This window comes from Cricetulus griseus, chromosome 7 (assembly GCF_003668045.3).
Source record: "Cricetulus griseus strain 17A/GY chromosome 7, alternate assembly CriGri-PICRH-1.0, whole genome shotgun sequence".
NCBI lineage: Eukaryota > Metazoa > Chordata > Mammalia > Rodentia > Cricetidae > Cricetulus > Cricetulus griseus.
The window spans coordinates 86683197-86696712 of record NC_048600.1 but is presented as its reverse complement, the minus strand read 5'-3'; the positions used below and the strand labels follow the sequence as shown (position 1 = coordinate 86696712).

At 48.3% G+C, this 13516-nt stretch overlaps 1 protein-coding gene across 1 annotated transcript in view; it reads right to left on the bottom strand.

Moving 5' to 3' along the window:
* Positions 1-927: 927 nt before the first annotated feature.
* The window catches only part of Zzef1 (zinc finger ZZ-type and EF-hand domain containing 1), a 115327-nt gene continuing 102738 nt past the window's right edge, over positions 928-13516 (bottom strand). Inside the window, 8 exon segments of the mRNA XM_027426815.2 lie at positions 928-3407; positions 4950-5021; positions 5633-5786; positions 7778-7943; positions 9268-9366; positions 9934-10102; positions 11211-11354; positions 13118-13477. Of these exon segments, the coding sequence (XP_027282616.1) occupies positions 3327-3407; positions 4950-5021; positions 5633-5786; positions 7778-7943; positions 9268-9366; positions 9934-10102; positions 11211-11354; positions 13118-13477 (1245 nt within the window). The 3' untranslated portion in view covers positions 928-3326.

Below are 13516 nucleotides of genomic sequence, written 5' to 3'. Positions count from 1 at the left end.
TACCTTTCTCTTCAGTTGTGGAAGGCTTGGGTAGGAGTCGCCTAGTGCTACTGTGACCTGTTAACTCTGCGTCGTCTCAGCAAGCAGGGAACTTCCACACAGCTGTTCCAGTGCTTTGCAGCAGAGTAAAGGCTGTCAGTATCAACAGGAAAGGCAAGGTGAAGAAAGTATATAATTATTAGCCCAAGAGTGAGACCCAGTTCCCCTGAGCACCATGCTAACCCAAGCTTCCTACTGGAGAAGCTGAGGCTGGTGGGGCTCCCCTAGAGTCTCATTTTTGAAGGAGATGAATAGACTGTGGATCTCAATGGTGGGTTAGGCCCAGATTCCACTGAGAAGGCGAGTTCTTCCACCTTGTAAGATGGCACTAAGTCCAGGAAAGTATCTGAGAAGGGCACAGCATGGTCAGTGGGGCCTCAGACCTGAGGAGGAGCAGGCATCAGCTTTAGATGAGTCAGGTGAGGCTGACAGGAGCAGAAGCAGTCCCAGGACAGCAGCAAGGCCTTTGAGCTACCGGAGCTCAGAGCTGGCAGGGTGGTGCTGAGGCATCTGGCTAGAGAGGAGTGAACTTGGGGACACTACTGGTGTGTCAAACCTGAGAGATACAGCACAGAAGGGGGCAACTGAGGTGAACCCCTGGATTTCCTGGGTTGCCACAGTGAAGACAAGGCTCACAGTTTTATCAACACTGAGAGGCTGGTGCCTGAGGGATCTGCTGGACTCCTTCCCACAAGGAGGTGGTGATGAGGTTCTGTTTGGCTGGGCAGAAACTCCAAAGTATATTTCACAAGAGAAACTGAAGGGCCAGGCATGAGAGACATGGGCAGAAGATTGTGGGTTTCAGGCCGACCTGGGTGACACAGTGAGATCATTCTACAGGGGGATGGGGATAGGGAAGGGAAGGGAAAGGGAGAAATCCACACAGAGTTGAACTTTTTTTTTCATATAGAATTTGTACAATATATTTCTCTTCATTTGCATATCTTATCCACAACTTAAAACATTCTTTTTACAGGCTGAACTCACTCAGCTGATATAATCAAAATTCTTTCTCTCAACCAAATAATAAAAATTCAAAATCGTAAACCCGTAAGAAAACAAATTAAAAACGATGATGAAAATAAGTCACTCCTCTCATTAGAACAGTGTCTGTACAATATATATGATTTGGAACAGAATTCTTTGTAGATTAGGCACATGTTTCCACGACCCCTTATTCCTGCCAGTTTTGTCTCAGTCCAGGCAGTCTTGCCTCCTAAGAAGGGTCAAGGGGACGTTGGCCTTGATGGAACTCCTTTGGGACCTCCTGCCCTGGCTGGGGTCAGGAGAGATGGGCCTGGCTCAGCAGTGCCACCCAGTGGCCTAGAGAAAGCAGAGGCAGTGGGCTGCAGGTGGCCAGGACAGGAGGGGCCCTGTCAGAGAGCAGCTGTGGTGTGTGAAGGGCAAACTGAAGCACAGGGAGAGAAAATAGAAAGCAGTGAGTGGAAAGAAGCTATGGGGTCCAGCGTTTATTTACAATTGCTCTTCCTGGTGGGAGGAGAGCTGGGGCCTACGGGAGGCCTCCAGCCCTGCCCATCTGCTCCCTCTACTCAGTCAGTCTGAGGTGTGGAGGGGTGTGAGTGTGTCAGCACCCTGTGCCCCCCCCCCCCATCGTCTAACTGCTATCTGATCTGAGCCACCATGAAGCTCTCAACTGACCACTGAGACCTGTTCTGACTTCACCTGAGACCTACTTGGAGGGAGCGGCTTGCAATAGGGACTTTCTCTGGGGTTTAGGCAGCTTGCAAAGCCCAGGTGCTTTGGCAAAGAGCAAAAGATAAGAGGTTCCTATGGGCCGACACCATAGGAACTGGACTACAATTCCTTTGATGTCAGGGTGGTGGACCATGAGTCACCGCTCCACTTGTTCCTGTGTTTTTGCAACCTATTCCCTCCCACTCTGTCCCCATTTTTCCTATATGCTGGGGTTCATCAGAGAACCTAATTCAGGGGCCAGGCAGCTAGTGGTGCCAGAAGGCCCAGCACCTTTGCAGAAGATGCTCCCAGACCCGCAGGCTCAGTCTCTTCCAACCAAGTCCCTTGCCCACTCCCAGAAGGGTCTTCAGAGGCCAAGAGGCATACTGGGCCATAGCAACATGAGCTGGCCAAGTATGGCCCTGGCTGTGAGGAGCATTTTTGGCCTTGGGCCTGTGAGGTGGGACATGCCTCTGGCCCAGACACCTGCCCTTCAATAGAAGGTGCCTCAGGATTTTTTCTTCCTGAAAATCCTTGGCCTGGTGCCAACCCAGCTTCCCACTCATTGTGGCCCTGGAAAGAAAAATCATCAGCACTTCAGGGCAATGCTAAAGCCATACATGGAAAAATGCAAAAGCATTCACTAGAACTAATGTAGTTATTGCTAGACAGGTGATGGCTAAATAGCCAGGCAAGAGGCCCAAGGTGGTAGGTATGCCAATCACCATGACCTTGAAGCAGAAGTATAATCAGGTATGTCCTGACTCCTGAACAAGGGCTCCTCTGAGGGCACTGCTGGCACTGCAGGTGCTGGAGAGTCCCTCCATTTCCCTCTCTCTCTCTCTCTCACACACACACACACACACACACACACACACACACACACACACACACACACACACACATGTTTATTCCTAGGCATTCCCTAGGGGCCCTCTCAGAGAGCCAGTGTGGTTCTCTTCTAGAAATATGAGGGGGAAACCAAAACATACTAAAATAAGTGAAGAAACACAGACGTGTGTGCTGGGAGCTGTTGAATGGGTGACAAGCAGGGCCTGTCGGCTGTTCCCAAGGGCACTGGGGAGTTGGCCAGCTGACCTGTGGCATGAAGACAACTTGGGAATTGGAGGTGGCTGAGAGGCGCTCATGTTGGTTGTGGGTTGGTTTCCCAACTGGGCCACTGCTGCTGCAAGCTGCAAGTCTCACTGCAAGGGTGGCTCTGCACAGTCCCCTGATGGCAAGCCTGAGCAGCTCCCACTCAGTGGAGACAGAATCCTTCTAGAGACTACTTCTAGGTCTTCAATGCTGTGACTCCCGTGGGACAGCCCTGGAGGAGACTGGTCTCTCTGAGTAACTTTCCCAAGGCCTCTCGATGGCCCTTTCTGAGCCCTCAGCACTGCTGTGCTTTCTTGCACATGCAGAGCCTGCACAGTGGGCCTACTTGATGAGACGGCTGCTTGGCATCCAAATGGGAGCAGGGGGTGGGCTCAGAGAGCTGGGTGCAGAGGCCACAGGGGGTTCCTGAGCAAGGTTAGAGGTCTGCTGTAAACCCCTGTAGACAAAGTATTGAGTCCATGCATGCCACAGTGAGGCTAACACTCCACATTCCAGAGGCGGGTGGCCTTGTTTGGGTAGTTGATGGCCAGGCTGATAGCAGCGATGTTTTGCAGAGCCTGTAAAGGGAAACAGGGGTCACCAACATCAAGGGCCATTTGCTTGCTTACCCCTAAGTCTCTCAGCTGCAGGGTAGTGAGGTGAGCCAGAGGTAATGCCCCTCACCCAGAGGCTTGCAGGTAGAGTGAGAAAGGAAACAAAAACAAAAGCCCATAGGAAAGCTGAGTTGCTGAGGCAGGAGTCTTGCAAAGCCATACAAAGGTATGGAAGGGAAGCACACAGTACACACAAGAGGTAACAGCCAGTGACAGAGAGGGGTACCCACGGGAAGCTCATAAACAGTTCTGGGAAAGTGGCTGTCCCAGAAAGACATGGCTAGAAAGCAGAACACCAGTGAGCCAACTAAACAGCTGTGGGGAGGGTCACAGGGAAAGGGGACTAGACATGCATGGGGCAGGCATGAGGGTCAGTCAAACCCTCATGGGAAAGAAAGCTGGAGCCAAAGCAGGCACACATCAAAATCTCTTACAGCACACCAAGGAAGCAAGGGCCATGGCAGCCAGGACAGATGGCCGCTAAGATGGAGAGCAGTTTGTACTCTGCCTACAGGTCTCAGGAAAGCCCCATCTGCTCTTCTCCCCTGCTTTGCGGGGAGGAGCCCCACTTCTGAGCAGATACCTCTAACCTTGCACAGAAGAGCCTTCCTTGAAGGACTGGGCTCTGGGAAGAGTTCCAGGTGGATGCCCACTTGGGTCCCCATCTGTTTCCTCTAGGATTACGGCACAAGTCCATTCTCAAAATGCAGGCTGGGGCCTGAGGCTCCCAAGCCTCTGGAGAGGGGTCACAGGTTCAAGTTTTACTTTCACCATTTCCTGAGCACACAGTACAGTTCCATTTCGGGGATTAGTGCAGGGCAGACACAAGAATCCAGCTGTCTTCTGTTGGGCCAGACATTAAAGAAGTCTGCAAAAATGGAACTAGGGCTGCTACCCTCCTCAAAAATTATTTTGTTTTGAAAAGTGTTTTCCCAAAACACATTAACACAAAATGTTCTGTCTTAAAAACTGGATTGATACATAAATGTTTAAACATTTTGATTGTTTTAATTTCAACACTGAAGTCTAATTTCTAATGCTATACATTGCATATAGCATAATGAACAGCTTTCTTGGGCCCTCTATCATTTAGAAGCACAGCTGTTAAGAGGAGTTTTCCTAACAGGGAGGCAAAGTACATCCAAAAATATCTGAAATCTAACTCTATGGAAACTTCCAGGATCAGCCAAACTAAAGTGAAGGCACTGGTTGTTTTGGTTTTACAGACACAAATTCTTGCTAGTGTCTTCTGACCCCACCGTTTAATATGAGTGACAGTGATAAATGGGGCTCCCCCGCTTTCTGTGAGAGCCAGAAGGAAGTGACTGAATTGCAACTGAGTTCCATGGAAATTCTGGGAGGGTCTGGACTTGTCATGCAATTAACTGTCTCTCTTCTCTCTCTTCTACCCCAGCCCTACCCTTCAGTCCTGGCAAGTGACATGGTGCCATCCACCACAGGAAGATGACCTACAGTCCAGCTCTTTGGGGACAAGGGAGAGGGTACCTGTGCTGCACATCGGAGAAGGTGGTCCTCAGTGGTTAAGGCCAGCAGGTACTCCTGCAGCAGGCCCAGCTCCTGTGAAGAGAGCACAGGCTTCTTGAATGATGGAAGGCAGCAGGGATGAACAAAGGACACGCAAACAGGGGCCCCAAGGGCATAAGCACCTATGGCACCACACACTCTACCGCTATGAAGAAGCCTAATAGGAAGAAACAGGAACCTGGTTCCAGAGCTAGCCCTGATAGCCCACAGGGTAACCAGGCAGGGACTTTTCTCATGTCTCCTGAGGAGGACAAGTAAAGGACATGTGAAAGGCCCTTTCATGTGGCAATTCAATAAGTCTATTGTGCCTAGGTGGAGAAAGACAAGGAAGAGGAACCTAACTGTTTGATTTTCCAGAAATCTCTGTTGTCAAGAGCTGGTCCAAGGCAGTCCCTACCCCGCTTTGGCTATAGGCCTGACAAAATAAGCAACTAGGCTGACCTGAGCTTTTCTCTTCCCAGGGCTGGGAGTGCGGGTATGTGCTGGGGAAGGCTGGATGTAGGCCCAGGCCTGCCTCCTTGGACACCCTGGGCTGGGGACTTGGGTGTGACTCTAGTCCTGCCATAACCAGGAACAGGTAAAAGCATACAGAGGCACGATCCTTCCTGCCCAGACTGAAGGGCAAGAGGTGGACACATCCTTACCTGGGCACGGTTCTCGGTGACAAAGAAGAGCTCAGTGAGGGCGCGGTGCAGGGGCAGGAGGATGCCAGGCTGTGTCACATCCTCAAAGAGGCCATACTCCATGTGGGTAAAGAGCTGCCACAGGGGCTTCAACAGCGCAAGGTCACAGAGGTCGCTGGGGGTGCAAGCATGGAGTCATTTACTGAGAAGTGGGCTACCCCAGGCAGACAGTTCAAAGAAACTGCAGGGCAGGCTTTTCTTCTCCCACCCCATCCTAAAATATCCACACCCACTTCTCAATGAAACAGTCACACATAGTCACCATCAGCAAAGAAGGAAAGGGGCAGAGTCTAAACCCCCAGAATGATGCTAAGAAATCCAGAGAACCTGAAGTATATTCACAGGAATTACTGCATTCTTCTGTTGTTTTTACATTTACTTATTTACAGAGAGAGAGAGAGAGAGAGAGAGAGAGAGAGAGAGAGAGAGAGAGAGAGAGAGAGAGAGACTACCATAGCATGCACATAGTGGGCAAAGGACAACTGGAGCTGGTTCTCCCTATCCACCATGTGGGTTCTGTGGAAAACTCAGGTCATCAGGCTTGATGAAAAGCATCTTAACCCACTGAGCTAGCTTGTTGGCTCCTACTGTGTGTTTTTAAAAATGGTTCCCATGAAGTCCTTCCAGTGACAGTGGGAAAACACCCAGGCCAAATGTGCTGTGTTTTGTTTCTATAGGTAGCCTAGGCTGTCCTTGAAGTCATGGCAATCCTGCCTCAGTCTCCCGTGTACTGGGATTACAGGTGTGAGTTACCATGCCACCTTAAGATATGACACATCACATACAAAATAAAACTTAGGAAAAAAAAAAAACTACCAAATGGACAGGGAAGACAAACAATATTTCAATATTCAGTTATAAAATAGAAAACACACTTGCAAGCTTGCTGGACCTGGAATCTTGCCTCTAGGAGAAGCCCAATCCTTCTCAGACCTGTATGTAGAGAACTCTGAGTGTTTGAACCTGGAGTGGGTGGGGCAGGGATCCTAGTTCAAGACCTCTTAGAAGAGAGAATTAGGAACTCAACAATATTCTGGGCTCACTGTAGGATAATACGCATTATATGTAATGAGTTTGTCATTTTCTTTAATTTACTTTTTCTTCTATAGCTTGAAAGAATCTTGCCTTTTATTTTTTTTTTTAAAAAAGATTTTATTTATTATATATACAACATTCTGTTTCCATGTATATCTGCACACCAGAAGAGGGCACCAGATCTCATAACGGATGGTTGTGAGCCACCACGTGGTTGCTGGGAATTGAACTCAGGACCTCTGGAAGAGCAATCAGTGAGTGCTCTTAACCCCTGAGCCATCTCTCCAGCCATCAAATCTTGCCTTTTGAGTGCTGTCTTATCAGTCATTTCCCTCAAAAGGAGCACACATTCATAAATAAGCATGGGCAAACTCAGTTAGACTTATAAGCATGTTTCATTGCTAGCTTTCAGGAGAGCACTGGAAAGTGAGCTAAGAGGCACCTGCTGGACTCTCCTCCTCTGGGATTGGCCCTCTACTCTGGCTTCCATCACCCTCAGGCCAGCAAATCTTTAACTCTCCAAGGAGCTAGTGTGGCAAGGCATTCTGGGAGTATGTGGTGTGTCCTCCACCCTCATATCCTCTGGGTCTCTTGAAGAGAAGAACTAGGCTGAAGGACTTCCACAATTAAATTATTAGATATGTAAATCAGCCATAGAGCTACAGTCATTAAGACAGCACTGGCTTACAGACAAGGAAACGCCCACAGTTATGAATACATGGGACCAAGGTAACAGTGCAGGGTGCTCAGTGCAAAGGTAGACTCAGAACAAGCAAAGATCCAAAGTAAAAACTTGACACTAGAAACTCAAACTCGTTTACCCACATTTGCCCCAGGTGGATGACATGAAAGGTAAAGCTTCTAGAAAGAAACAGTAGGGACTTTTATGACCTTTGAATGATGCAAAAGATACTTACAGGACACAAAACCCACTAACTTAAAGGAAATGATGGATGAACTCAGAAACACTAAAGCTACATTTGTCTTTTTTTCTCAAAGATGCCGTTAACAAAGTAATTAGGAACAGAGTAGGAGGAGGTGTCTTCAGGGACTGAACCTGGCTCTGTCTACCTGTGGGTGCAGCATCGTACAATCCTCAGCAGTAAGTGGATAGCTTTCAGTCGTTGATGACCAGTCTGGCGGCAGGCCACACCCACCAGCCATTCCCAGATCTTGGCCAATGGGAGGTGAGGTACAACCCTTTCTTCGGACAACATCTGCTTCAAGATCTCAAACCCTGGCACCAACCCAAAATACAGACATTTTAAAAGCAATTATTAACATTAAAAATTTTACACAAAACACTGTGATCATTTACATTTTGGCTGAAAATTTTTTTTTTCTTTTTCTTTTGTTTTTGGTTTTTCAAGACAGGGTTTCTCTGTGTAGCTCTGGCTGTCCTGGAACTCACTCTGTACATCAGGCTGGCCTCAAATTCACAGAGATCCACTTGCTTCTGCCTCTCCAGTGGAAGGATTAAAAGTATATGTCACCACTGCCTGGTAAAACCAAATGTTTTCTTTGTAAAATAACACAAGAACAACATTCTTAATTCCTCATTTTTGCAAAAGGCCCTGGTGTTGGGGGATATTCAATCACACTGCGAACCCCAAGTATGCATTCACATTAATTAAATAAAATTAACCTTGGGTAGCCAGTTGTTGGTGGCGCATGCCTTTAATCCCAGCACTTGGGAGGCAGAGGCAGCTGGATCTCTGTGAGTTCGAGACCAGCCTGGTATAGTTCCAGGATAGCGTCCAAAGCCACAGAGAAACTCTGTTTCGAAAAAACAAAAAAACAAAAACAAACAAAAAAACCCCTTGGGTTAGGAGGCTGAGTTAGCAACTAGTTGAAGAGAGTAATCACTGAGCATCAGATGGCATAGAGCATCTGGAAGAGGCAGAGATGCACCAGAAGTAGTAAGGAGGAGTTTTGAGTGGAGTGGCTTTTTTGTTTGTTTGTTTTGCAGAGTGGAAGGACAGTCCTTTCAAGAGAGCCAGCAAGGAGAGAAGATTAGCTAGGTGCTACTCAACCTCTCTCAGCTAACAGGTTTTCACCTCAGCCTTTGAGTCTCGAGTCTTATTTATAAATAGAACAATAGAAATTTAGTTAAAGCTACCTTTAGTGGCAGCAACAGAGTCAGTGCCTGCGGGAGCAGAATTCCCACTAGGCTTTGGCCTGAGAGGCTGGGCAGCTGCCAGAGAAGCAGGCCAGTAACTGCAGAGCCGAAATTGCTGGCTGAAATAACAGTTAATTAAGATGTAGCCATCTTGTTGAAGAGAAAACAACATACCCTGGTCAAAAAAACAAAAATTAATAAACAAAAAAACTAAGTGTCTTCTTTTAGATCCTGACGGAAGGCTTTTTCTGACCATTCAAATTTATAAGCAGCCAACCAGGTCCTGGTGAAAAAAACCAGGCATGGGAGTTGGGAGACACTTTTAGAAGGCCTCAGAGACAATACTTGCTTTGGTTTGAACAGAAGTCAGTAATATAATGGCACCTCTGGCCAGATCGTGTCTGGTGGGCAGAGCATGCAAACAGAAAGGGAGGGCACACACCTGTCTGGAAACGCCCTAGGTGTCCCGCTGTCACAGTGAATCGGTAGCCCCACTCGGTGTTGCTCATGTCAGAGGTAAATCGGTAATACAGAGTATCTCCTGGGTCACAAAAACCAGACACAAGTCAGGATATGGGAGCAACAGGATGGAAGCTGGGGTGTTTCTGATGAAAATACATTAAGGTCATTTTAAAATCCTCTAACAATTTCTCAATTTTATGTTTCTAAAAAGTTTGTTTTACCTTTATTTTGGGTCATTATTTTGGGATGAGAAGTGTATGTATGGTAGGCATGTACATGCCAAGGTATACATGTATAGTTGGTTTTCTCTTCCCATCACATGGGTCCTGGGGCTTGAACTTAGGTTGACAGACTTGGCAGCAAGTTCCCCTACCATTGAGCCATCTCACTGGCTTCACTATTACATATAAATGCTTCCTGTGAAGTCTACACAGGGCTGGTGAGATGGCTCAGTGGGCAAAAGTGCTTGCAGAAAGCCTGACAACCTGAGTTCGATCCCTGGGATCCATATGGAGAGAACTAACTCCAAGTTGTCCTCTGATCTCCACAGGGGCACTGTGGAACATACTCAGCCCCTCAAATAAATAAATAAACACACAAACAAAAAATAATTATTAGCAAGAGTTCAAAGGAAAAGTCTATATACCTGGAAGCTCAAAATCCTTCCACTTCTGTTGGGAGCCACTGAAGTTGTGTCGGTCCTGCTGAAAGTCACTACTGCTGGACATGGCTAATTCATCACAGCCTTCCTCTGTGTTACACTGAGGATCAAATTTGATTGAGAGGTAGATTGCACCAGGAATGTGAACTTTATCCTAGGAAGGGAAACAGAGAATGCTTCTATCTATCACTGACACTAGCTACCACTGTCTGTGGCTGTCACTGTATCCAGGGACACAAAGCATGAGCAAGCCACAGTCCCTTCCTCCAGCTGTGTGTGTGTGTGTGGGGGGGGTGTCACAGTGACAGCCAGGAAAGGTCTGCAGCAGGGTTCTTATAAGGAGCTCCTCAGGAGAAGGGTCACATGGGCACCAGAGTGCCTTTCAGGTAGGGAGCAGGTCTGCATGCTCTAAGAGTGGCAGGGAGTATAGTATGGCTTGGGGTTGTTCAGGAGGGGTCATGATCATGTGTACTTAGAAGAGGTGTCCAGACTTCTGGAGAGCAGGTGCTATGATCACATCTTGAAGAAGGGTCATAGCTGACGAGGAGCCAGGAGTGGGTAGGAGGTGGGATTGGGAGGAATCAGCAACAGTTGCCCTAGAGGAGAGGGCAGGCTGGGACCATCAGGAAGGCAGTATGATCCCTTCTAGGGCACAACTAGACAACTGAGAATGATACAGGGAGAGAAGAGGCTTTGAAGGAAGAGGGTGAGGAGGTGTACACCTCTGTGAAATAATGTCTCAGCTAATTAACAGTCAACTTTTGAACCAGCCTGCAACCCCGTCCCAACTGCTGCAGACCACTCGCACTTAGAAGCTCAGGCCTTGGCAGCACCAGTATCTCCAAGGGCTAAGGAAAGGTACAAGACATCAAGTTAGCAGGAGTAGCTGATGTGGTCCACACCAAACTCCTATGGCTCTCTACTTAGACACAAATTCAGGATAGAGAAGATGAGGCTGTGGGGGCTGCTGGGTACCTGAAAAAGGGGCTAGTGTCTCCAAGGTGTGGCCTGATCATCAGGAGACAGGTTGACTCTAGATCCCCACACAAACTCACTGCTGGAAGAAGCTGAGGATTCACTCAGAGGAGCTTACAACAGGAAAAATACACTCTCCTCTGGAGCCAGGAGCCCACTTTCCCTGTTAATACAGCAGCTCAATCTGGAGAAAGGGAAAGCTGCTGCCCAGGACTCACGGCTTTAGGAAATGTGTTCCTAGTCACGGTTGCTAAGAGAGGAAGATAAGGTCTGATGTGCAGCCGTACCTCAAAGCTGGTGTTGTTGTTATATGGATGTTTTGATTCCCTCACTTGCACTTCCATTCCTGGCTCCTCCATGAACTGACAGGCAGCCAGGGCCATGGTCCCCAGCATGCCCTCTCGGCAGCCCTGGAGCACTTTCTGCAGGATCTGAGAAGACAGAAGGTGGGTAAGGGCAGGGCAAGCCAGTATCATCAGAAGGAAGAAGAGAGAGCTTTAGTCTGAGAGTCACCTGAAGCCACTGACACCATCCAACCTGACCCCAATGCAACCCCAGTGGCCACCTTTCAACCAAGCCCTGATCTGAATCAGAATAATGCCAATTCTAGGAGGCCCACAATAAAAGAACCAGCCAGAGATGTTTCAGGCCCCTGAAGAGCTCATTACTAAGTGGGTAGAATATGCTATAAGTAAACACTACAGCAAACAGAGAGAAATGACCCAAGTGAGGAGCTCTGGGGGCCAAGGGACAGAGAAGCACATGTCCAAGCAAGAGTCTGCAGAGACATGGCTGCCACTGCCCTTCATAGAAGGTGGATATGGCTAGAGCACTCTGCCAGTGCCTGCAGGGCTGTGATGCTGGCACACAATCTAGGATACACAGGAACTAGTGATCCTAGGTGGGCAAAACAAGGGTCGGAGAACACAGCAACCTCTCCATGCTCAGCACACTGAAAAGGAGGGAAAGGATTAAGGAGGCAATATGACTCATGATTTCTGCACCTGAAACCGAGGAGAGTGACTGACCATGCACCAGAAGGAATACATGCACAGGGATGCTAAGGTGTAGACCAGGATGTTTTCTGCTACACTGGGTTTTCTGCTTCTATGCAGCAGAAACAGATTGGACTCTAACCCAGAATTACTTAGATATTTATTTTATGTATGCGTATGTGGCTTGAAGATATGTATGCCCACCATATTCATGTAGGTGTCTATGGAGACCAGAAGGCGGCATTGGGTCCCCTGGAATTGGAGTTGCCCAGCCTGAGTGCTGGGACTAAACTCTTATCCTCTGCAGGGGCGGCAAGTGCTCTTAACTGCTCAGCCATCTCTCTGGCCTCACAGTAGTATTTTAGAAGGAAACAGGAAGACCTGATATAAAAATAGAACAGATGAGGGGGAAACAGCTCAGTGGTTAAGTGCACTGGCTGCTCTGACAGAGGACCCTAGCTTAGTTCCCAGCATGCACACGAAGGTTCACAACCATTTGCCTACAGTTTCATATGACACCTCTTTTGGCCTTTGAGGGCACAACACACTCATGATGTACTTACATACATGTAGGCAAAACATTATACACATAAAATAAAATTAGAAAAAAATACAACATGGCCTCCAACTTAAACTCCAAGTTGGAGAACCAAACTTCAGAGAATGGCATGGACACTAGTGAAATCCCTGTCACCCAGAAGTCAGAGTCTTAGATAATCCTCCACCTACATCACCGGGGTCATGGGGCAACCAAGGTGTGAGGGCAGATCACCTGACCTGTATAGATATGTATGTATAGAAATGACAGTTTAAAACAGAAGGCAAAACCTTCATTGGAAGCTTTCCTGTATTATGGGAACAGGCTACCTGGGCATCCTAAGGGTATTACCTGGTCACCTAACTTTGCATCATGTCAAATTCCAAGGACCTGAGAAGACAGAGGCTAGCTAGGAGAGCTGGAAGACCTATAGGTATGAAACAATCAAGGCAGAAGGCCAAGGCAGGTTTTCAGGGACTACTGCTCCATTCAGGGCTGTGCTGTGAGCTCAACTCCAGAAAATCCATGGCACAGTCAAGAGCAGTCTTTGCCTCTGCTGTGTTCATACCTGTCAGGGGTTACATTACTCAAAGCACGCTGGGGCCACAGAGATAGGGTAGCCGGGCAGAGAGGAGCCTGGGCAGAGCAGATAGTTAGCTACCTTCTCCCACTGGTGCTTTTCTTCCAGCTGCATGAACATATCCAAAATGTAGGTCATGTGTGCTGGGCCGCTGAGCTCTAGGATGTCCTCACTCACTGGCACGTGCCCTGGCCACTCGGCCAGCAGGGAGGCGAGCACATGACGAGCATATAGGACTGCTGTGGCCTCATTCACACGGAAGAGGAAGTCCCGGACAGCCCTCTTGCTCTTGCAGTTCAGCTCCTTGTGCAGGAGGGCAGCACTCTTGCTTCGGCGCTGCTTGGCATAACTCTGCTGCAGCTCACTCTCTGTGCTGGGAATCAGCTTCTGGGTCACAGGGTTCGATTCAGCAGTGGCTTGGTCAGAGCGCACAGGCCGGGACTGCAAAGCCAAGACCATCATTACAGAGGCCTGGCCTCA